At 40.1% G+C, this 21421-nt stretch overlaps 5 protein-coding genes across 13 annotated transcripts in view; 3 read left to right on the plus strand and 2 right to left on the minus strand.

Moving 5' to 3' along the window:
* Positions 1-430: 430 nt before the first annotated feature.
* LOC117627110 (probable inactive purple acid phosphatase 27) lies at positions 431-5326 on the plus strand. Its single transcript, XM_034359031.1, has 12 exons — positions 431-1008; positions 1746-1837; positions 2045-2114; positions 2223-2345; positions 2550-2642; positions 2904-3033; positions 3187-3268; positions 3371-3503; positions 3767-3972; positions 4083-4208; positions 4399-4708; positions 4820-5326. Exons 1-12 carry the CDS (start codon positions 823-825, stop codon positions 5123-5125), a joined length of 1857 nt encoding a protein of 618 aa, XP_034214922.1. The 5' UTR covers positions 431-822; the 3' UTR covers positions 5126-5326.
* Positions 5327-5545: 219 nt separating this feature from the next.
* On the minus strand, positions 5546-8339 carry LOC117627111 (snurportin-1). Of its 2 annotated transcripts, none has more exons than XM_034359033.1 (7): positions 7918-8339; positions 7643-7829; positions 7293-7543; positions 6933-7047; positions 6729-6821; positions 6112-6255; positions 5546-5995 (listed from the first exon to the last, which is right to left on the minus strand). In XM_034359033.1, the coding sequence occupies exons 1-7, from the start codon at positions 8265-8267 to the stop codon at positions 5882-5884; spliced, it is 1254 nt and encodes a 417-aa protein (XP_034214924.1). In that variant the 5' UTR covers positions 8268-8339; the 3' UTR covers positions 5546-5881. The 2 variants fall into 2 exon arrangements, 1 of the variants encoding a protein (XP_034214924.1); XR_004585726.1 differs by having other exon boundaries at positions 5879-5995; positions 6112-6251.
* Positions 8340-8421: 82 nt separating this feature from the next.
* On the plus strand, positions 8422-10172 carry LOC117627112. Of its 8 annotated transcripts, none has more exons than XR_004585727.1 (6): positions 8422-8737; positions 8880-9050; positions 9178-9267; positions 9381-9435; positions 9617-9690; positions 9807-10172. XR_004585727.1 is itself a non-coding variant. In XM_034359036.1 (6 exons), exons 1-5 carry the CDS (start codon positions 8564-8566, stop codon positions 9662-9664), a joined length of 603 nt encoding a protein of 200 aa, XP_034214927.1. In that variant the 5' UTR covers positions 8423-8563; the 3' UTR covers positions 9665-9690; positions 9807-10172. The 8 variants fall into 8 exon arrangements, 5 of the variants coding, with proteins under 5 accessions (XP_034214929.1, XP_034214927.1, XP_034214928.1 ...); XR_004585729.1 differs by having other exon boundaries at positions 9812-10172; XR_004585728.1 differs by having other exon boundaries at positions 9815-10172.
* A 2157-nt stretch (positions 10173-12329) lies between these two features.
* LOC117627758 (exocyst complex component EXO70B1) lies at positions 12330-14866 on the plus strand. The gene has a single exon (XM_034359989.1). It carries the CDS (start codon positions 12690-12692, stop codon positions 14637-14639), a length of 1950 nt encoding a protein of 649 aa, XP_034215880.1. The 5' UTR covers positions 12330-12689; the 3' UTR covers positions 14640-14866.
* A 1643-nt stretch (positions 14867-16509) lies between these two features.
* LOC117627196 (SNF1-related protein kinase regulatory subunit gamma-1) overlaps positions 16510-21421 on the minus strand; it is a 7580-nt gene continuing 2668 nt past the window's right edge. The window contains exons 5-6 of the mRNA XM_034359143.1: positions 17178-17341; positions 16510-17089 (exon numbers count right to left, since the gene is read on the minus strand). Of these exons, the coding sequence (XP_034215034.1) occupies positions 16792-17089; positions 17178-17341 (462 nt within the window). The 3' untranslated portion in view covers positions 16510-16791. The remainder of the gene's footprint in view (positions 17090-17177; positions 17342-21421) is intronic.

Here is a 21421-nt window from a genome sequence, read left to right on the forward strand (position 1 = left end):
AAATTTGGTGGAAGCTAAGCTAGAGATACGAGTACATGCTTATGATTGGTCCAAGCACTTCAAATTCCAGTAGAATAGTATTTGAAATTGGATTAATTCTTAGCTTGACACTTCCATACCACCAACAATGCCTTTTTTTTTTTGGTTCAACAATAACTCTCAGTACTGTTAGGTCGAGGAAAAGGCTAGCAAGCAAGCACCAATCAAAAGATGGTTTGATATAAAAATTTAGTTGCAACGTGGATATTTTTATTGACACATATTTTGGAAACCGCTTAAATTTTTATTTTCTTGTTTTGGTCAATGAAAACAGTTACTTGAATCTGATTTTATGTTCAAATGTGTTGGTGGGAAATTTTAAGGAATTGGTCCATATTATGAACCCAAAATTACCAATATCCAAAATGGTCATCTAAAAACATGGTAAATTTCGTGCACGCATGCGACGAAAGAATCCGTTCAAGCTTAAAAAGTTGGAGACACATGCACTACTACAGAGACCAACAGATAGGCTCTTCCCTTCCCCTTTCTCTGCTCATTCTGGGAGAGAGAGACTGAGAGAGTCACTTGTGGTTTCTTATTAAAATCCAAGCCGATTTCTCTGTCTGTTTCTCTCCCTCTGCAATCCTTCTCGCATTCAACCTCCAATTTTATCTCCCAATTGATAAAGGATAATACCGGGAATTAGAGGAAAAGATAAAGAGTGAAACTTGGATATTCTGGGACTGTAATTTGTGCCAAAGTTGGTTCGTTAGCCGATCTTCTGCTACTTATAAGGGTTTCTTGAATTTTACGCATTGCGTTCAAAACCCACCTCAGAAAATGGAACAAAGCTTTCGACTTTTCACGATTTTTCTGATTGTGGGCTTAACCAACTTGGGCTTAGCTTGTGCTAATATCGGTGGTTTTGGGGAACAGCCACTCTCCAAGATTGCCATTGAGAAAGCCACTCTCAACCTCCATGACTCGGCCTCCGTTAGAGTCTGTCCTCCTGTTATCGGCTTACAGGTAACAACTTCTGTTTGCTATTTTGATTCAAAGGCGCCAACAAGCATCTATTAAGTTATTCACTGTAAAGTTTATATGCTATTTTATAACATAATGAATGGGGCTTTTGTGTGTGGTTAAAGTTCATCGATTTGTTTTGTACAAGTAGGAAGTGAATGGCACTTTAGAACAAAAGATTGAGACATGTCGCCAGTTGGGTATAGCTCAGTTGGTTGAGCTCTTCCACCTCCACCCATGTAGTCAGATGTTCGAAATCCCCAGGCACCCAATGAATGTTTGTGTAAACCCCCCCTCCCCCAATCGCTTGTACTGAAAAAAAAAAGATTGAGACATGTCAAAAATATGAAGTAAAGTGGATAGCTCAATCTGCAGAACAAGGCATGGCTACTAGATTATGCAGTAAAGTGGATAGTTGATCTTACTTTTATTATCATTTAATTTTAAATTTGATTAATATGTCAATGATAGACATTAAGACCAACACTTATGGTGTCCAATTTCTTACCCCCAAAATTTATACTGATAGGTGGTCGCTACTGTAGTATTTTGATTGAATAATAAGTCTTTAACTTTGTGGATGTAATGTGTTGGTAACTGTTGGCTGAATGGGTGCTGACTTTTTAAAGTACATGAATTTCTGCACTGAGTTCAAGTTTTGACTTCATATAATCTGTGTGTGTTATTTTATTCATGGAGTTAAAAGTGTTGATGATTTGTTTTAATTCGTACGATTACAGGGTGAGGATACCCAGTGGGTGACTGTGGCTCTTGAGTACCCTAATCCTGCTGCAGATGATTGGGTTGGAGTTTTTTCTCCTGCAAAATTCAAGTAATGCACATGACCAAATGATCATATAACCTGTTTTACCACAACTGTTACATATTAGTCGGAGGTGCTAGAGGGACTGAATCTTCTGTGCAAAAATGTCATATTAAACCATTAGTTTACCAAAACCATGTCCACTGATAACTGCAGACTGTAGAAAATCTTTGTTTCTTTATTTGAAATTCAAGTAATAATGTTTTGCTATGACAGCTCAGCAACGTGCCCACCAGTAGATGATCCCGAAGAACAAAAACCCTATATATGCTCTGCCCCTATAAAGGTTTGTGGTTGTAGTTTCTAACTTCGTAAAAACGAAATTAAAGTAACATATGAAATGATTTCATTTGGACTTGTCTAACCTTTGTGATATATATTACCTGCGTTTCAGTACAAGTATGCAAAAGACTCCAATCCAGATTATACAAAGACTGGCAAAGCTTCTTTGAAGTTTCTGCTTATAAATCAGCGTGCAGATTTCTCATTCGCATTATTTTCAGGCGGGTTGTCAAATGTACGAGCATAATTCTTTCTTCCGCTCCTATGCTTCCTCATATTCTATCTCTTAGTTAAAGAATTAATGTATATTTTTTCTTATTGCATTCATCTTTGTCACCTTGGACCTTCGTACATATGACCTCTCATTATTTTTCCTAATTAATCAACTTTTATGATTTAATGATTTTAAATGTGATTGACCCAAACTTGAATTTTGCAGCCAAAGCTGGTGGCAGTTTCAAACTTCATATCATTTGCCAATCCTAAAGCACCTGTATATCCACGTCTTGCTCAAGGGAAGTCTTGGAATGAAGTAAGTTTATCTTAATTGTTGATTCGCTTTGTGCTATTTTGATGGACATTGGATTATTGAGTTCTTGAACATGCAAAATCCACATTTTCACCAATTATGTTAAACTTCTTTCTAAGTCTTGACCTTGGGTTATCTGATGCTAATTTTTTTAATAAACATCCTAGAATTTGAAAGGTTATGTTATGGTCCATGCATCTTTTGGCTTGCTATAAACTCATATTAAGGTATTTCTATTTTTCTTTTCTTTTATATATTTTGCAGATGACAGTAACTTGGACAAGTGGCTACGACATAAATGAAGCTATTCCATTTGTTGAGTGGGGTATTAAGGGGGAACTTCGAATGCGAGCCCCAGCTGGAACATTGACATTTGATCGTAGCAGCATGTGTGGTATGATTCATTTTTTTCTATTTGTGATAACACCACGTTGCATGATCTACTGAGACTTTCTATTTTGATAATGAAATGATTTCACAGTGATGGGATATTGAGGGCTGTTTAGGCCATGTTGCATACTGAGGTTTTTCTCTTCTTTACCTTTAGGTTCACCTGCTAGGACTGTTGGGTGGCGCGATCCTGGTTTCATACATACAAGTTTCCTGAAGAATTTGTGGCCAAACGTTGTGTATGCATATAAGGATTTATATCCCTTTTTGTTTTTGTGTTTTTGTTTATGAGTTTTGTTAAGTGTTGATGATATCTTCTTACTGTTATGATGGTTTTTCAGGTACATCTACAGGATGGGCCATCGTTTAGTTGATGGTTCGTTTATTTGGAGCAAGTTCTACTCATTCAGATCATCTCCATATCCTGGACAGGACTCCTTACAGCGTGTCATAATATTCGGTGACATGGGGAAGGTACTTTTAATTGTAGTTTTTATTTGCAGATGTCTTTTACTGTTTACATGAGTGGAAGATCCGAGCAGAAATAGATTTTGAACGATGCCATTTACCAGTTACATAGAACTTCCATTTGTGAGGTTGCTTGACAACCATTGCTAGGGGTTTTAGGCATAAGTTCCAACCTTTCTCTACAATGTCATGTGTTTAAATGTTATGAAAGGAGTTAGATTATGTTGAGGTTTTGGTATGTGATACATGTTTGCACCTGCATCTTTCAGGGCGAGCGTGATGGTTCAAATGAGTACAGTAATTACCAGCCTGGTGCACTGAACACTACCGATCAAATCATCAGGGATTTGAACAACATTGACATTGTTTTTCATATAGGAGATCTATCATATGCAAATGGGTACATCTCACAGTGGGACCAATTCACATCACAGGTGGAACCCATTGCATCAACTGTGCCATATATGGTTGGCAGGTTTGTGGAATGGTCCTTACATATTTCTGTCAGTTATATAATTATAAATTAGATTTCAGAAATTCCTTTATGATCTCTGTTGAATGAATATTTTTCTTTGATTCCTGCAGTGGTAATCATGAACGCGATTGGCCTGATTCAGGGTCCTTTTATGACCAAAATGATTCAGGTGGAGAATGCGGTGTGCTGGCTGAGACCATGTTCTATGTTCCAGCTGAGAACCGAGCAAAGTTTTGGTAAATTGCATGACTGCATTTCTAGTCATTTGAAGTATTTATACTTTGAAGGATGTGAGACCTGATACACCACATCATTTCAATCTGTTTTTATCAACTGCTTTCTTTGCTTTTCTCTGCAGAGCAGTGTCTTTGTTCTTAAGCTTGTGTGCCACATATTCTAATGAAAATTCTATGAATGTACATACAGGTATTCAACTGATTATGGGATGTTCCGCTTCTGTGTAGCTGACACTGAACATGACTGGAGGGAGGGATCTGAGCAGTACAAGTTCATCGAGAATTGCCTTGCATCTGTTGATAGACAAAAGCAACCTTGGTTGATCTTTTTAGCTCATCGGGTGCTGGGATATTCCTCTAACTGGTGGTATGGGCAGGAGGGCTCATTCGAAGAGCCAATGGGAAGGGAAAGCTTGCAGAAACTTTGGCAGAAGTACAAGGTAGACATTGCATTTTATGGCCACGTCCACAACTATGAAAGGTCGTGCCCCATCTACCAGGTATCAAATTGTTTAGCCACTTCTAAGTTTAGCTAGAAAATCTTCAGTTCCAGTCTCAATACAAAGTTTTCCGATGACTTTGATTTCATTTCTTTAATCTTTTCGTTGTAGAACCAATGCGTAACGTCAGAAAAATGGCACTTTTCCGGCACATTCAAAGGGACAATCCATGTTGTTGTTGGAGGGGCTGGGAGCCATTTATCTGACTTCAGCCAAGTGAAGCCTAATTGGAGTATTTACAGAGATTATGACTACGGATTTGTGAAATTGACCGCATTCAATCACACATCTCTCCTCTTTGAGTACAAGAAAAGCAGCGACAGTAGTGTCCATGATTCCTTCACCGTATCAAGGGACTACACAGATGTATTGGCTTGCGTACATGACAGTTGCGAACCAACCACCGCTGCGTCCTAGAATTATAACACTATCTTCAAATTCTTTTCTATTTCGTTTGGCAGCTATATATAATGTAATATATGATGCTTGCTTGCTTGTTAGTTCAACTTTGTTGACTATTAGATGTGTTACAAGAGGAATGCAATTATCAATTGGGGTATTATCAAGCCATCAAATCTGAAATAATAAATTTGACCCCGTGTTTCATTCCAACTTTCATTCGAGACATTTTTATTATACAAGTGATAGTCTAAGTAACTTACTCTAACATTTATCTTTTCTAGGGGTTCGAACCTCGGTACAAGGTGATGCACTTACTATCCTAGCCAACTGGTCTAACACACACTCATTTATTGGTACAAGGAAAAAAATGATTTATTTCAATTCTCAACTTCCCCACATTTACTAAACAAATAAGGAATCAGAAATACGCATGTCTCACCGTAAAATCAATAATCACTTTCCAATTCCTTATTCCCCAGTCCTAAGTTCCCATAACATGTCTTGAGAACTTCTATACATTGATGATCATCCCACATCATTACGTAGCTCGCATACAGATAATCTTGTTCTCCCATATCAACGTTCTAATTTAAGCGTACAATTAAATTAGAGTAGGCATAAATCAAACCCTACACTCAAGCCATGCAGCTTGACAATGCAAGTTTTAAGAGCCTTTTGGAGCATATAAACATCACCACGGTGATCACAGTGAGGGTAATTTGTCTGCGGTGTGCCCTGCCTACCATTACTTTCAGAGTTATCAACTTATGATCAACCAACCATATCAACGTCAGGTCTGTTTCCTTCATCATCTGGTGTGTTGATTGATGCTACCAAATCATCAATTTTCAGGGGGGACCCCCGAACCATATTCTGAAACATGACCTGCAAGGTTATATTCCAAAGAGATCATCAGTATCAGAAAAGATTTTAATAAAATTTTACTGGGCTAATCTTAACATCAAGAAAGAGTGAATTCCACCAGACATTTTTCTACAAACCTTGGAGTAACTATCTGCAAAAGCACGTGCTCGGTTGGACTTTCCAAGGTAATGTAAATCAGCCTTCTCAAGCTTCCCATCCACAACACTCAATCCTCCATCGCCAATAGCAAAACGAAGAAGATTTCCAGAATGCAACCCTGACTGAAAATAAAATGAAAAGTTAAAATACAAAGGCGAATAACATCATCGAATGAAGAAAAATAGGAAAAATGCTAAATGTCCCGGCTACCTCTTCACAGAGTTGCAAAGAACCCAGAGGTACCAGCCAGTCAGTTTGTCTGGTCAAGCCCCAAAATGGTTTTACTAGTGGCCTGAGATAGAGCCACACTTTCATCGGAAAACCAAGGGCAAGGGCTAATTTGCCATGGTCGTGGCTTTTGAGCATGGGGTTGGTTGGGGAGAGAAAAGAAGAGGGAAAAAAAGCTACCATGCTAAGAGAAATTTTTGTTTCAGTGACAGAACACTAAAATTTGTAATGACTGCAAAAGCAGCACCACTCCCTTAAAAAGTCGTACCACACTTTCAAGCACTACTTGTACTTACTGGGTGCAGATATCCACGTCAATTAGTTGATGTAAAAAATTTCTAGTTTGAAAATTAACTATAAAGCAAACCTTTTGTATGAAGTCCAAATCTAAGCAACTAAATACAACTGGGGGGTCATCTGAGGTAGTCACTTTTCCATCATCTTGCAGCTCCAAAACTACCTGATCATATGGAATGAGAGGGAGAGAGAGGGAGTGTCTGTGTGTGTCAGCCAATCACAATATATATCTAAGTTGTAATGGAAAATACGTAAGATATGTAATGAAAAATACCTGTTGATGGCTTGGAACCTGTCCTTTATTATCTGTGTCAATAACATACTGACTGCAGTTCTCATCCTTCCAAACTAATGCCAGTGGTGTATTTCCAGGTTGATAATGAGCATGCCTAGCAAAAACAACAATTTTACATAAATCTTATGCTAAAGTAGGTTCCAATAGTATAAATCTGAGAACAATGACAGTGAGTCCTCAAACTGTCATCTGACCCGACAAGCACAGATGTAGTGATTCACAGTGACAACATAGGGCATATTTCACAGCTCCAAACAACAGATAACCTAGAATCATATATCACCGCTATCAACACTCTCATATCAACAAATTTCAAGTAGTATCAGGAAATGGGCTTACTTGTTATAAAATAAAAGACCATCTTTTACATAAGGTACCCCTCCAGCATATGCAGCATGTAGACCGGACTGATCACAAGTATGTACAGGAACCAAGCTGAACCTATACTTATGATAATGGGAGGGAGGCTCACAAGCCCCCGTCTCAGCCAGCTTAGAATTCAACCAAAAGAACCTAAACTCAGCCGTACAATCATACAAAGAGTAGCCTCTCCAGCACACCATGTCGATTACATAGTAAGTCTGGTCCATCTGCATTCATTTCACAACCAGCTTGACAAATTAACAAACACTTAGAGCGTAATGCAAACAAGTAAACAATCAAACTTAAATGATAATTGAATTACTTACCTCGTGAAATATACAGTCTAGGATTGAATAGGATTGAGCAGAACCCGACCCGTCTCTGGTCCTGGCACCATTGGGTAGAGCAGACGGGAAACGGTGGAGGACGGTGCCGTTTCGTTGCCTACTGATTGTCGTTCCGTCCGATGAAACGACGAAGCATCTCTTCCCAGATGGTCTCGCAAACACATACCTACACTTACCCAAACCCAAAATTACTTATTAAAAAAAAAGTAAAATTATTAGAAAATAAAAACAATTTTTGACGGTGAAAAGTGAACCAGTCGTGGGGCAAGCGATGAGGGACGTCGATCATCCACTCGGGGAGCATGAGCTGTCTGGCGAACCACTTCCGCCCCTCTGTGCCTCTGAGCTTCGAAGCGTTGCGAAGATCGAATTCGAAGTCGGAGTCGGATTCTTTGGACGATGATCCGAGGTCGGGTTCGGGTTCGGGTTCGGAGGGCTGTTCATGTTCGGGCGGGAGGGAGAGTAGGGTGGAGGCTAGGCGGCGGGCCTGGAGCTGTGCGTCGCGCCGGCCTTGCTCTTGGCGCTTCAGCGAGAGCTCTCGGCGCCTCTGCTGGTCTGAGATCGCCGGCCTTTTGTAGGCACGGCGGAGATCGTGCGGCGCCATTTTTGTTGTCGTCTGAAAATTGAATTTTAAGGAGTTGGCGTCCTTTTAACTTTTGAAAAACGGTAACGGTGCCTTCAAGCGAATAATAGAAGTACAGGGGCTCAAATGCAATGTTAGTATAAGCTTTTAACTCAAAACGGCATAGGTCACGTCGTTTGGTGCTCGTCTTCTCTTCAATCAGAAAGAAGTGGAAGCAAATCCCCGCACGGAGTCACTGGACCTTTTGCTAGGGCGCGAAAGCCCGCCATTTTCTGAAGTTGAGAAGCTAGGGCATGGATTTCTGAGCTTGACAAGCCATGGAGCAGACGCTGTGGAGCCATTTACCGCTATTGGTTAGGTCCAATTCGAAAGATTCGGTTGAGTACATTCTTCAGGCTCTTTGGAGGACCCGGAAAACCGGTCTGGACCCGGCCGACCGAGACATTATCCGAGATATGCTCCAGCTCCAGAACGAATCGGACCTCGACCCGGTACACTTCTCTCACTCTCACTCTCAATCTCTTGTGTTTTGAATTTCGAATTTCTATGAATTTAGCGCTTTTTATTGGGAATTTGTTGCTGAATTTCATTTGAAGGAATTTGTAAATGTCTGGTATTTTTTTGGGGGGGCAGCTTTTTGTATGCCTTCGCATGTTGATTCGCAGATGCGTTTACGATAACATCGGGAGAGATGAGATTCAGAAGCTGTTTCCCAGTGAGGTCTTGCCTGAGTTACAGAGACTGTTGACGCTTTTGTTGCAGAAGTTTCACCGAGAATGGCGGCAAGATGTACTCAAGGACCAGGTTAGAGATATGAACTTTCAGATTTTCCTGCGTTTGTACGTAAACTCATTGATTTACTCATTGATTTACTGGGATAGGAAATTAGGCTAATGACATGCTGTATATGTAAACTCAATTATGTAAATAGGGTGCTTTGCCACGGTTAAAGACAATGACATGGGACATGGCGAATCCGGATGCAGAATTCGCCGACCGCGTGGCTGTTATCAACTTGAAGGTACTGGAAAACCAACATAACTTCTTGTGAATGCTTTGTTATTACTATATGTGGTGAAAAGATGTCATTTTTATTTGCTTATTGGTTATAACTTATAACTGCTCTTTCTGCAGCTCCTAAATGATTCACAGTCTCGCTCAAAAGAATCGGAAGTGAAGTTTGAATTAGGTAATGATACTCTAGAAACAATGCTGAATTCCATGTATAGCATAAGAGACCAGTTGTCAAACGTGGTAAGCATTATGTTTGCAGTTTTCCTTCTTCATTCGGTTTCATGTAGTACAGAAAGCAAATATTTTTCTCTTAGCTTTTTGGGGAATCTTATTGTGCCTTCTCATCTCCTTCTCAGGGTGAGGCATCAAATGACTATTTATCTCAAGATGCAAATATGTTGTAGATAACCCATATCCCCTGGATGCAATGGTATGGCTTGGCTAAAATATATCTTGTGATACCATTTTCGTGACTAAACCTTGCCAGATTAATTGAAAGATGTAAAACTTTTTCTGTTTTTGTGTTGTTTCTGTTGGGGGGTCCAATCTAGCAGTAGCATATGTGACTCGAGGTTTTTACTTCACCGTGCCCAAAACTTCAGAGAGGGATTGGTGGTTAGTCACTCAAGAGAAGCGTTCTTCCTTCCGTTTGTTATATTTCAAGAAAAATGCTGTCAAAAGGCATATCATGGTTTAAAGAATGCTGGTAGTGAACCACAAAAGCATGTCAGATTTGGCTTATGGAGTTTCTCTTAAAAACCTTAATAACTGAATATTTGTTGGAAAAACAGTACCTTGGACAGTAGAGCTGCGCTTTGAAGATTGCTAGTTTATCTTCTCACTGTTGTTATTGTTGTGATGCAGATTGAGATAAATGGAACTTGTAAGGAGTTTATTTTTTTCCTTGCTTTACACCGGTGCAGTTCGTAAAATGGATGTCTTTATTTGCCTTAATTTTTACACTAAAAATGTTGAAATGACCCATAGATAAGTGTCCCTTTTTCATTTCCTAGATGTTTCCCAGTGTTTGATACAAGTTTCAAGTGACGAGAGGTTCTTCGAAGAATCCTTTTGTGGTTGGCTAAAGTTCGATGTCATCCTATTTGTGCCTGCCATGTAAAAAGTTGTCAAAATTGACTTGTTTGAACTTTCAATGGCATGCCTTTTGGACGAGAAAATTGTACGTTAGGCTTTGTCTGATCTGATGCAATTCACTTTTGTTTGGAGCTTATTGATTTCCAGGAAAACCTCCCTGATTGATTCTTTGCTACCTTTACGGCAGGTTCTAAATGATGTGGTTGAAAGAAACATCATTTTATTATCTGAAAACGATAATAAACAAAAAGAATAAGTCATTGTTAATTTCTTTCTCTAATGTCAATTACTTTAATTAGTAAAGTTAATATCTCAATCAAGCCCTCTAATTTGTCACCTCTGGAACTTGAGGATGATGGTTTTAGACTTTTTAGTCACGACGCGTGGAGTCTTGGTCCAAGCTTCTTTTTTCCAAGTTTGGCGCTGGTTCCGTGTGAAACTGGAACCATGACAGCACCTGCACCAGTCAAACCGCATCTCTAAATAGTTGAGGGGTAGATTAGGAAATTAAGCTACAAAGTCCGCCATCCATAATTAGAGAAACACTTAAATGAAACGGAGATGACACTATTTTGATATCCCTAGTTAGTCACGATACATATGATTAATAAAATAATGCAACAAAAAGATTCGAGAAATCAAATTCTAAACTTTCTGATACTTCTAAACAAAGCATGGATTTGGGTTTTGGATTTATGAATTGGAAATCTAACGTGTTAGGTGAGGTAGTTTATTTTAATTTATTTATTATAATCCATGGAAGAAATTTAAAAGAAGAAAAATAGAATTGGGGATCTTCTAGTAATCTTTTGAGTCAACTAATTGGAGTTGTAATGCTGTTGACAATTACAAAAGTCACATTCATGATCCAAAGTGCAGCCTTCGACGAATAGATGGTGTCGTCATTCGGAAATAATAATAATAATGTTTTCTTTTCTTTATTCTCAGTCAGAAAAATAAATAATTTAATCAATTTATTATTTATTTTATTTATCTATTTTCATGAGAATAATTAAATTCAAGATCTCTAGTTTTAGTTCGCCATGTCTAAACTTTACAATTTTATGCCCCTGAAATGATTTAATTTGAAAATTCAATCCAAACTAATATGAGACAATAAAAAAGAAATATAATCCAATTGAGGTTGTCTCTTTTTAACTTTGATCCAATTATTCATAAAGTACTAAGAACAGATAAAATAAAGTCATCATTTCACATTGGTTTTCAACTTCTTCTTCTTTTTTTTTCGATGGTCTTCCACTTTTTTGTTTCACTATTTTCTTTAGGAGTTGTTATTAACATTATAAAAAAGTCAACATGCACTCATTCAAGTATAATTTATTAAGTTTAAACGTTTATTGTTTGACAAGTCCTTATAATTTTATTCGGAAATATTTTTACTCATCATTTTAACTCAAAGTGTATCATTACTACTATTCTTAACAATTGACACGTGTTCACACACACAATACGAATGCTAAGACTCGAATCCAGAACCTTGCTTGATAAAGTAAATACTCCAAACCACTACACTAGTGAGTTCTTTACAAAAATACTCTCACTTTTTTTCAAGATAAGTTTAAGCATACACTCTTATTGATTTTGAATTAGATATCGGTTTCCTAAAATAATTTAAAAAAAAATAAACCAAATATAGTAGCTCCTAAATTGCATGATCGGCCAAAAAAGGAAAACCTAAAATTGTTTCATTTTTTTGCAATATACATGTGAATGGGGAGAAATTGGGTTGTCATTATAACCATGTTATGGTGTGAATGCGTTATATTTTAATCAAGAAACATTCATGGCACGTCATTTAAAAATGACATTATTCTTTAAAAATTCCTATTATCGTGTAAAAAGAAAGTATATAGGTTGGATAGTGGGCCCCAGCCCATTTGACCCAATCAAAACTGGGTAAGAAAAGAAACTAAACCGCAGGTTAGTGTCAGTGCACAGCACCGCAGCCGATCAATTCAAGCACTCCCAAGTTCGATATGGGTGGAGATGCTCTAAGGAGGAGTTTCCCGTAACTCACTCCTCTTTCCTGTTCTTTTCTTTTTCCTTGTCCAAAAACCAGCACAACGCAAAGCAGCCGGCCAAAGCAAACAGACAGTTTGGTCATTTCAGTTGCAGACTGGAAAAAAGAGATACGAACAGCCCTAAACCCATAGCCAAACACCCTCAAAATCACCAACTCCGCCGTCACCGAATGATCTCTGCCTCCCCTAATTCCAGTTTTGCCAAATCCAAATCCTAATAGGTGCTCCCTTATCCCCACTCCCAAACAACACCTTATCTCCAGCCTAACCCTAGAACCCAAACGCCTCCCAAATGACCACCACGACCACGAGCATAGGTGGTGGCGGCGAGGACCGGGTCCTCGCCACGGCTCAGCAGATCGTCAAGAGCCTCAACACCCCCAAGGAGGTACGCGAGGACATGCTCTTGATCTTCTCCAGCTTCGATAACCGCTTATCCAACATCACCGATTTGATCAACGGCGAGGATTCGAAGGCCGAAAACGACCGATTCGAGGCCGCCGAGAAGGTGATTTTTCGGTGGGAGTCGAATTCCGAAGCTCACAGAAACTCGGTTCCTTGGGAGGAGTCGCCGGACGAGTCTGGCGAGTATTTATCGGCCGTCGATGAGATCCTCACTCTCATGGAGGGGCTTTCGGTCCGGTCCGATAACGAACTCGTGGACCGGGCCGAAAACGCACTCCAAATTGCGATGACCCGGCTCGAGGACGAGTTCCGCCACATTCTGATCCGAAACACAGTCCCGCTCGACTCAGAGCGGCTTTACGGCTCGATCCGCAGGGTCTCACTGTCGTTCGCCTCAAACGACGGAGAAATCGACGAAGAATTCGAGAGTTTCGGCGAGGAGGACCGAGACGCCGGCCGGTTCCACGAGCGCGGCGGCAGCCTCGGCGACACAGATGTGGATTTGATACATCCCGATGCCGTCGTCGAGCTGAAGGAGATCGCCGAGCGTATGATCCGGTCTGGTTACGAAAAGGAGTGTATTCAGGTGTATAGCAGTGTCAGGCGTGACGCTTTGGACGAGTGTTTAGTGATTCTTGGGGTTGAGAAGCTGAGCATTGAGGAGGTTCAGAAGATTGAGTGGAAGTCTTTGGATGAGAAAATGAAGAAGTGGATACAAGCTGTGAAAATCGGCGTTAGGGTTTTGCTAACCGGAGAAAGGAGGCTTTGTGATCAGATTTTTGAGGGGACTGATGAGACTAGGGAGATTTGCTTCAATGAGACTGCTAAAGGGTGTATTATGCAGCTGTTGAATTTTGGACAGGCGGTAGCCATTGGTCGAAGGTCGCCGGAGAAGTTGTTTCGGATACTTGACATGTATGATGCCATGGCCGATGTGTTGCCGGACTTGCAGCAAATGGTGACTGATGAATACGTGGTTATTGAGGCCAGGGGAGTGTTGGATGAGCTTGGTGATGCAGCCAAAGGGACCTTTGCAGAGTTTGAGAATGCGGTTCAGAGCGAGGCCAGTAAGAAACCAATGCTAAGCGGTGAGATTCATCCGCTTACTCGGTATGTCATGAACTATGTTAGATTGTTGGTTGATTATAGTCATACTCTCAACTCGCTTTTGGATACTGGTGAAGAAGAGTTACAAAGGTTGCAAGGGTTGCCAAATGATGATTTGGGTATAGAAAGCATGTCCCCGATAGGCCATAGGTTGTTGTTGTTGATTTCGAATTTGGAATCCAATCTTGAGGAGAAGTCCAGGGTTTATGATGATGGAGCAATGCAGTGTGTGTTTTTGATGAATAACATTCTGTACATAGTGCAGAAGGTGAAGGATTCTGAGATTAGAAAGCTCTTGGGAGATCAATGGGTTCGCAAGCGCCGTGGCCAGGTACGCCAGTATGCCACTGGGTATCTTAGAGCTGCTTGGAGTAAGGCCTTGTCTTGTTTGAAAGATGAAGGAATTGGTGGGAGCACGAGTAATGCTTCAAAGATGGCTTTGAAGGAGAGGTTTAAGAATTTCAATGCAAATTTTGAAGAAATCTATAGGATCCAGACAGCTTGGAAGGTCCCCGATGCTCAACTTCGGGAGGAGCTTCGGATATCTATATCAGAGAAGGTGATTCCGGCTTACAGATCGTTTATGGGGAGGTTTGGGAGTCAGCTAGAGAGTGGAAGGCATGCTGGGAAGTATATAAAGTACACAGCAGATGATTTGGAGGGCTATGTGTTGGATTTGTTTGAGGGGACTCCAGGTGTTCTGCACCATCTGAGAAGAAAAAGTACATAGAATACAGGTAAACCCTTTGCTTTTATCAAGGACTAGTTGGAAGTTGGAACAGGGTTCTAATGTTGAAAAAGAAAAAAAAAAGAATGTAGCTTGATGATGATACCTATTTATTCTGCTGGTGTTAATGTTATAAACACAGGTTTTTGTGAAAGCTATTTTCCAACCCCTCCTATCTTTTGCTGTAATGATTTTTGTACATTTTTTATTATAGACTTTAGTTTTTTATATGCGTGGATTTTTTTCATGGTTCATGTATTTGATTGCCATGATCGCCAGCGACATTTGTATGTTATCTGCGCGCGGAAGAAGAACTAAAACCGTCACTGTAAAATATTAAATTTGATATACACAAAGATTCAGAAACATGTATCATTACAGTTTTAAATTTATTTTCCCCTCTAAACATGAGTGACAATTGCTTGTGCATGAACTGAGAAATTGCTCGAGGGTTTGAATGGTTTTCTGCGAAGTTATCAATCTTTCAAACCCTTTTTACTTTTAAGAAAGAAAAAAAATTAACAGAAGGGTTTTTGGGGGCAATAATTAACTTTGGTATTGCCATTTCCTCATCTTTTAATGAGTTTTTGGAATTGTATGGGAGGCACTGTTAGGAATTAGGTATCACTTAATTCACTTCTAAATTTCCAAGATTGATACTTGACGCCGTGGCTAGAGTAGCAATTTCCTTGCTGCTGAATTAGCAGACCCTATATACAGCATGGTTTCATAGGGAAGATCAAGAAGTTTTCTAGCTCATCTAATTTTCTCTGAGAAATGATGAACTTATTTACAGGATCATTGAAGCCATCGATGGATGAACTGGAAGTTTTTGAGAATGTGTGTTAAGGAATCAACTATCGATTGTTTGTGCGGACAATGACAGTTATACAATCTAGGGTTAGCAAATTGGTGAAAGGTCAGATGCAATGATAACTAAGATGTCAATGATTTTTTCTCTGTAGGGGAGTGATTCGATTCAAGCTTTAGGTAGACACCGACAAAAAGACAGCCAAGAAAAGAGAGAGAAATTACAAATTTAGTGCATGTGGCCATTTTTGCTGTTAGTGTTTAGTGGCAACTGCTTGTGTGATGGCAAATTTTCCCATCTTGGTTTTCATGTAGCATGAAGTTGGAAACATTGCTGGTTTTGGATTTGCTCTATTTGGCTTCTGCAAGGCATTATTTCATCTATAGTGTAGAGTGAGTTTTCAGTTTTCCAGTATCAGAGGGCAAAGCAGAGAATTAAAACTAAACACTGGAAAAAAAAAAAAAAAAAAAAAAAAAAAAAAAAGAGCATTAAATATTGTTTCTAGTAGTCTTCCATGTCTTTACAAATGCTCTATTACCACTGAGCTATGGATCCGTCGGCGTATTCGCCTGTTTCAATCTCTCATTTTTTGCACACGACAGAAAACCCTCTATTGAACCACTTGATATGTCTTGACGTTTGCAAGCACAGTGAAGATGGAAACGACACACATGGGACGTAACATGATGTTTCAGAGGGTAGAGTGTCCATCCATTCAAATTCAATCAATTATTTGGCTTAGGTGGATGATGTGAGAGATGGGTCGATAGCAAAAGTCCTACAGGAAACAAAAACAACACCGTTTTCAATTCCCAACTGATTGGAACAGTGAACCCCACTTGCTATGTTGCAAGTGCAACCAACAAACGTGCCATGTCCGAGAGAAGGAACTATAATGGGAATGTGATTGAGATTTACCCGTTTATCTCCATGGACCTGAAATTGGCTTCTTCTAATATGCGTCCAAGCAGATTGGAGTTAGATGCAACATTGAGAGAAGTTTCAACTTTTACTTCTAGGCAATACAAGAGAAGTTGGGCTTCTTGCTTGGAAACATAGACAAAAGTCCAAACTTTGCTGATTCGTTTTCATACCAGAAAGTTGCGAACTGCTAGCTAGCAGTGACAATGGCATATCTCAGCACTAGGCACTTGATTATTAGATTGTTACTGCAAAAAAGCTCGCTTGGAGGAGAGCTTGTGGATACAACATTTATACAGAAGGCTAAACCCTGTCAAACCGAAGAAACACTAATTACACGCAAGAGGCAAAACAAAATAATACAAGATAGGGTTACTCATTTGGTTTTGTGGAAAGGAGTGTTGTTCTTGATGACTTCTTCTCTTAAACTCTGCTGTTTTGGGGGAGCGGCAGAACACCATCGAAAAAGTCGCCGAAGTAGCCACGGGGCTCATGAACTAGCCTTGAGATGATGTCCCTGAGTGTAATGACTCCTTCCAGATTCCCATCATCATCCACAACATATACCCTGTGGATCTTCTCGGCGTCCAGCATCAGAATTAGGTCTTTAATTGTGTGATCCTTTTTGCACGTAACCATGGTACTCAACATCGGGTAGACTTCATGATGCGTCTCTAGATACTTTTCAACAGCCGTCAGGAAGTTCTTCGCTGTGATCGATCTGTCATAAAATGTCAAATAAATGATCCAGGCATACATAGCAACTAAACTTCTTTATGAATAATTCGGAACACATTTTCGCTACGAACCTGTAGTCATGGTAAATTTCTGGTGCAGTAAGCAAGAATTGAACATCTCTTAAGCTTATATTGCCTACTGCCCTGCTACCACCCTTTTCAATCACAGGTACCCCTCCAACCCTCTTCTTCCTCATCAGCTTAAATGCTTGCAGCACCGGTTCATCCTCGTATACCTGCACCAGAACATTAAAGCATTTAAAGAAATGACAATAAGTAAACATGCTAACAGGAAGTCATTGTGTTTGAAAGGAGAGAATTCTAATGGATCATCAAAAACTTTTGGAAACATACTGAGGCTAGAAGAAGCTGTTGAAAATTGGCTCAAATGTAGAAGAATTTTGGAGTTGCCCATGTGTGTCAATGTTAGTTGCCCATGTGAATCAATGTTGGCTTGCTATCTTGGTCAAAATGGGTGGATTGTTTGGTAGCCATCCATGGTTGGTAGCCAACATATGAATAGTTTGAGTTTGCATTCACACTCTTGCATCTTTGGCTATAAATTGGAAGAAGATGGTTTCATTTGAAGCATCCAAACCAAGGATCTAACCAAGTGTTGAGTAGAAGAGAAAAATAGCAAGAAAGGCATTTTGCCAAAGAGAGAAACAAATTCTCTCTAGTTGTTCTTTGCTTTGTATCATTGTTTTCTCTTCCTTTGTGAGTGTGTGAGGTTGGGTGTATTTGGGTCTTTGGGAAATTGAGTGGTAAACACTATTGTATATCTCATTGATTATAGTGGAATACTCCGTCGTCTCCAAACTGGATGTAGGCAATTGCCGAACCAGTATAAATCTTGGTGTTGTTCTTGTTGATTATTTTGTTCAATTTTTCTCCTGCCTGTTGTTATTTATTTTTCACTCCCAGTTGGTTGACGCTTCCGCACAACAAGTGGTATCAGAGCTCCAGTTTTTCGACTGGGGTTTCGTGGGAGTGAAAAATCTGTCGGTGCTACAGTGACGGGTGAATAGTGCACGTGAATAGTGTCGGTGCTACAGTGCTCCCGTGAATAGTGTTGTGCTACAGTAGCAGTGAATAGTGCCGGCAGATTTGATGGCTGGAGAAAAAGACGAAGTTTTGAAGGAGAAGGAGTCGGCATCGTCTTCGTCGGCACCTACATCCAATAGACATCCAATTGCCAGTACAAGGTTAGAGGTTGATAAATTCAATGGCTCTAATAATTTTGGTATGTGGCAATGTGAAGTTATGGATGTGTTGTATCAACAAGAGTTGGATATGGTTATGGAGGATAAACCAGAAGATATTGATGACAAGCAGTGGACTCGAATTAATCTCCATGCTTGTGCCACTATTCGATCGTTCCTTGATAAGGAGTTGAAATACCCATATATGAAGGAAACTTCTGCTAAGAAGTTATGGATGAAATTGGAGGAGAAGTATATGACCAAGAGCGCAGAAAATCGGCTCTTCTTGAAGAAACGACTCTTTCGATTTCAATATCGTTCAGGTATTTCTATGCATGAACACCTCAATGATTATAATAAAATACTTGCTGATTTAGCAAACCTTGATGTGATAATTCCTGACGAGGATAAGGCACTATGTTTGTTAAATTCATTGCCTGATGATTATGATCATTTGACAACTACTTTGTTGTATGGAAAATCCGAGGTGAAATTGGATGAGGTGTCTGCGGCATTGGTGAATCATGAGTGTCGTAAAAAGGAACAGAAGACTCAAAATTCACAAACCGAGGCACTCGTTGCAAGGGGCCGAACAGAGGAAAGAAAATCTGGGAAGCGGGGAAAATCTCGTTCAAAGTCACGAGGGAAGTTTCCTGCTAAAGATGAATGTGCCTTTTGTCGCCAAAAGGGTCATTGGAAGAAAGACTGCCCCAAATTGAAGAACAAGGAGAAGGAGAAAGTGGGTTCTGAAGCAAATGTTGCAAAATCTGGAGATGAAGATTTCGAGTTTGCTTTGGCTAGTTCATCTGCTGATGGTCCCTCAACTGAGTGGATTTTGGATTCAGGTTGCACCTATCATATGTGTCCTATTCGGGAATGGTTTTCTAGCTTCGAGGAGCTGGATGGTGGAGTTGTTTTGATGGGCAACAATAATGCCTGCAAAACAAAAGGGATAGGCAAAATCTGTTTAAAGATGCATGATGGAACAGTCAGAGAATTGAGTGATGTTCGGTATGTTCCGGATATGAAGAAGAATCTCATCTCATTGGGCGCTTTGGAATCCAAGGGTCTCAAGATCACCATGGAGGGTGGAGTTCTTAAAGCTGTGCATGGGGCACTGGTGGTGATGAAAGGTACAAGACGAAATAACTTGTATTTCTTGCAGGGTAGTACAGTTATTGGTAGAGCAGCTGTCACCGAAGCTGCTGACGCAGATAGCACAGACACCACAAGGTTATGGCATATGCGTCTTGGGCATGCTGGTGAAAAAGCGTTGCAAGGATTGGTGAAGCAAGGCTTATTGAAAGGTGCAAAGGCATGCAAATTGGAATTCTGTGAACATTGTGTGCTGGGTAAGCAAACTAGAGTGAAATTTGGCACTGCTATTCACCACACTAAAGGCATTCTAGATTATGTTCACACTGATGTTTGGGGACCTTCCAAGAATGCATCTTGGGGAGGTAGCCATTATTTTGTCTCCTTTGTTGATGACTTCTCTAGAAGAATATGGGTGTACACCATGAAGCGTAAAGATGAAGTCTTGAAGATATTCCTGAAGTGAAAAAAGATGATTGAAACGCAAAGCGGTCGAAAGATCAAGACTCTCAGATCAGACAATGGTGGTGAATATAAGTCTGATCCTTTCTTGAAAGTTTGTCAAGATGAGGGTATTGTGAGGCACTTCGCGGTTAGGGAGACACCGCAACAGAATGGGGTGGCGGAGCGCATGAACCGTACTTTGCTTGAGAAAGTTCGGTGTATGTTGTCTAATGCTGGTTTAGGCAAGGCGTTTTGGGCTGAGGCGATTACTTATGCAAGCCATCTCATTAATCGATTGCCTGCTGCTGCGAATGAGGGCAAAACGCCCATGGAGGTATGGTCGGGTAAACCTTGTACTGATTACAAGTATTTACACATATTTGGTTGTCCTGCTTACTATCATGTCAGGGAAAGCAAGTTAGATCCAAGAGCAAAGAAGGCTCTATTTATGGGATTTAGCACTGGCGTGAAGGGATACCGACTTTGGTGTCGAGATGAGAAGAAAATTGTTGTAAGCAGAGATGTGACTTTTGATGAGGCTGCTATGGTAAATCAGAACAAGCATGAAGGTGAAATTGAAGCAACTAAGACCATGAGTAGTTCAAAGCGGGTGGAGTTACTGAAAACTCCAGTTGTTCCAGTAAGGTCTGATATTACAGACACTAGTCCTACAGTTGATTCTGATGAAGAGGACGAGGATGATGAAGAGGAGGCACCTACCCAAGAGCCTCCAAAGCAACAAGATTCTATTGCAATCAGAAGATCGAGAAGGGAGATTCGAAAGCCTGTTCGATTTACTGATATTGTGGCATATGCACTTCCCGTTATTGAAGATGATATTCCATCCGCCTACAAAGAAGCTGTCAGAAGTTCAGAGGGCGTGGAGTGGAAGAAATCTATGGATGAGGAGATGAAGTCTCTTCATAAAAATGAGACTTGGGAGCTGGTTCAGTTACCAAAGGGGAAGAAAGCAATTGGTTGCAAATGGGTTTATGCCAAGAAGATGGAATCTTTGGGAAAGGACAATGTGAGATTCAAAGCCAGATTAGTAGCTAAAGGCTATGCTCAGAAGGAAGGCATTGACTACAATGAAGTATTTTCTCCTGTAGTAAAACATTCCTCTATTCGTATTTTGTTGGCTTTGGTTGCACAGTTTGACCTTGAGTTGGCTCAACTTGATGTCAAGACTGCATTCTTACATGGTGATTTGGAGGAAGAAATTTATATGTCTCAGCCAGAAGGTTTTAAGGTTGCTGGAAAAGAAAATTGGGTTTGCAAATTGCAAAAATAATTGTACGGCTTGAAGCAGTCTCCAAGACAATGGTATAAGCGATTTGATCGGTTTATGATCGGGCAGAAGTACACAAGAAGTCATTATGACCATTGTGTATACTTTTGCAAGCTACAAGATGGAACCTTCATCTATCTGCTTTTATATGTTGATGATATGCTTATAGCATGTAAAAGCAAAGTGGAGATTGAAAGGTTGAAGACTCAACTGAGTAATGAATTTGAGATGAAGGACTTAGGAGAAGCTCGGAAGATACTGGGTATGGAAATTGAAGAGGGAGATAT

The sequence above is a fragment of the Prunus dulcis genome, chromosome 5 (assembly GCF_902201215.1).
Source record: "Prunus dulcis chromosome 5, ALMONDv2, whole genome shotgun sequence".
NCBI lineage: Eukaryota > Viridiplantae > Streptophyta > Magnoliopsida > Rosales > Rosaceae > Prunus > Prunus dulcis.

Bases quoted from the DNA above. Each gene is read 5' to 3' on its own strand.
- LOC117627110 (XM_034359031.1), top strand. From the start codon at position 823: ATGGAACAAAGCTTTCGACTTTTCACGATTTTTCTGATTGTGGGCTTA. The intron at 1,009-1,745 runs GTAACAACTTCT...GTACGATTACAG, and splicing joins CTCCTGTTATCGGCTTACAG to GGTGAGGATACCCAGTGGGT. The intron at 3,269-3,370 runs GTATGCATATAA...ATGGTTTTTCAG, and splicing joins AATTTGTGGCCAAACGTTGT to GTACATCTACAGGATGGGCC.
- LOC117627111 (XM_034359033.1), bottom strand. From the start codon at position 8,267: ATGGCGCCGCACGATCTCCGCCGTGCCTACAAAAGGCCGGCGATCTCA. The intron at 6,256-6,728 runs GTTTGCTTTATA...TTTTATTTTCAG, and splicing joins ATTTGGACTTCATACAAAAG to TCAGGGTTGCATTCTGGAAA. The intron at 5,996-6,111 runs GTTTGTAGAAAA...ATAACCTTGCAG, and splicing joins TTGCAGATAGTTACTCCAAG to GTCATGTTTCAGAATATGGT.
- LOC117627112 (XM_034359034.1), top strand. From the start codon at position 8,564: ATGGAGCAGACGCTGTGGAGCCATTTACCGCTATTGGTTAGGTCCAAT. The intron at 9,051-9,177 runs GTTAGAGATATG...TTATGTAAATAG, and splicing joins AAGATGTACTCAAGGACCAG to GGTGCTTTGCCACGGTTAAA. The intron at 9,501-9,616 runs GTAAGCATTATG...TCTCCTTCTCAG, and splicing joins GAGACCAGTTGTCAAACGTG to GGTGAGGCATCAAATGACTA.
- LOC117627758 (XM_034359989.1), top strand. From the start codon at position 12,690: ATGACCACCACGACCACGAGCATAGGTGGTGGCGGCGAGGACCGGGTC.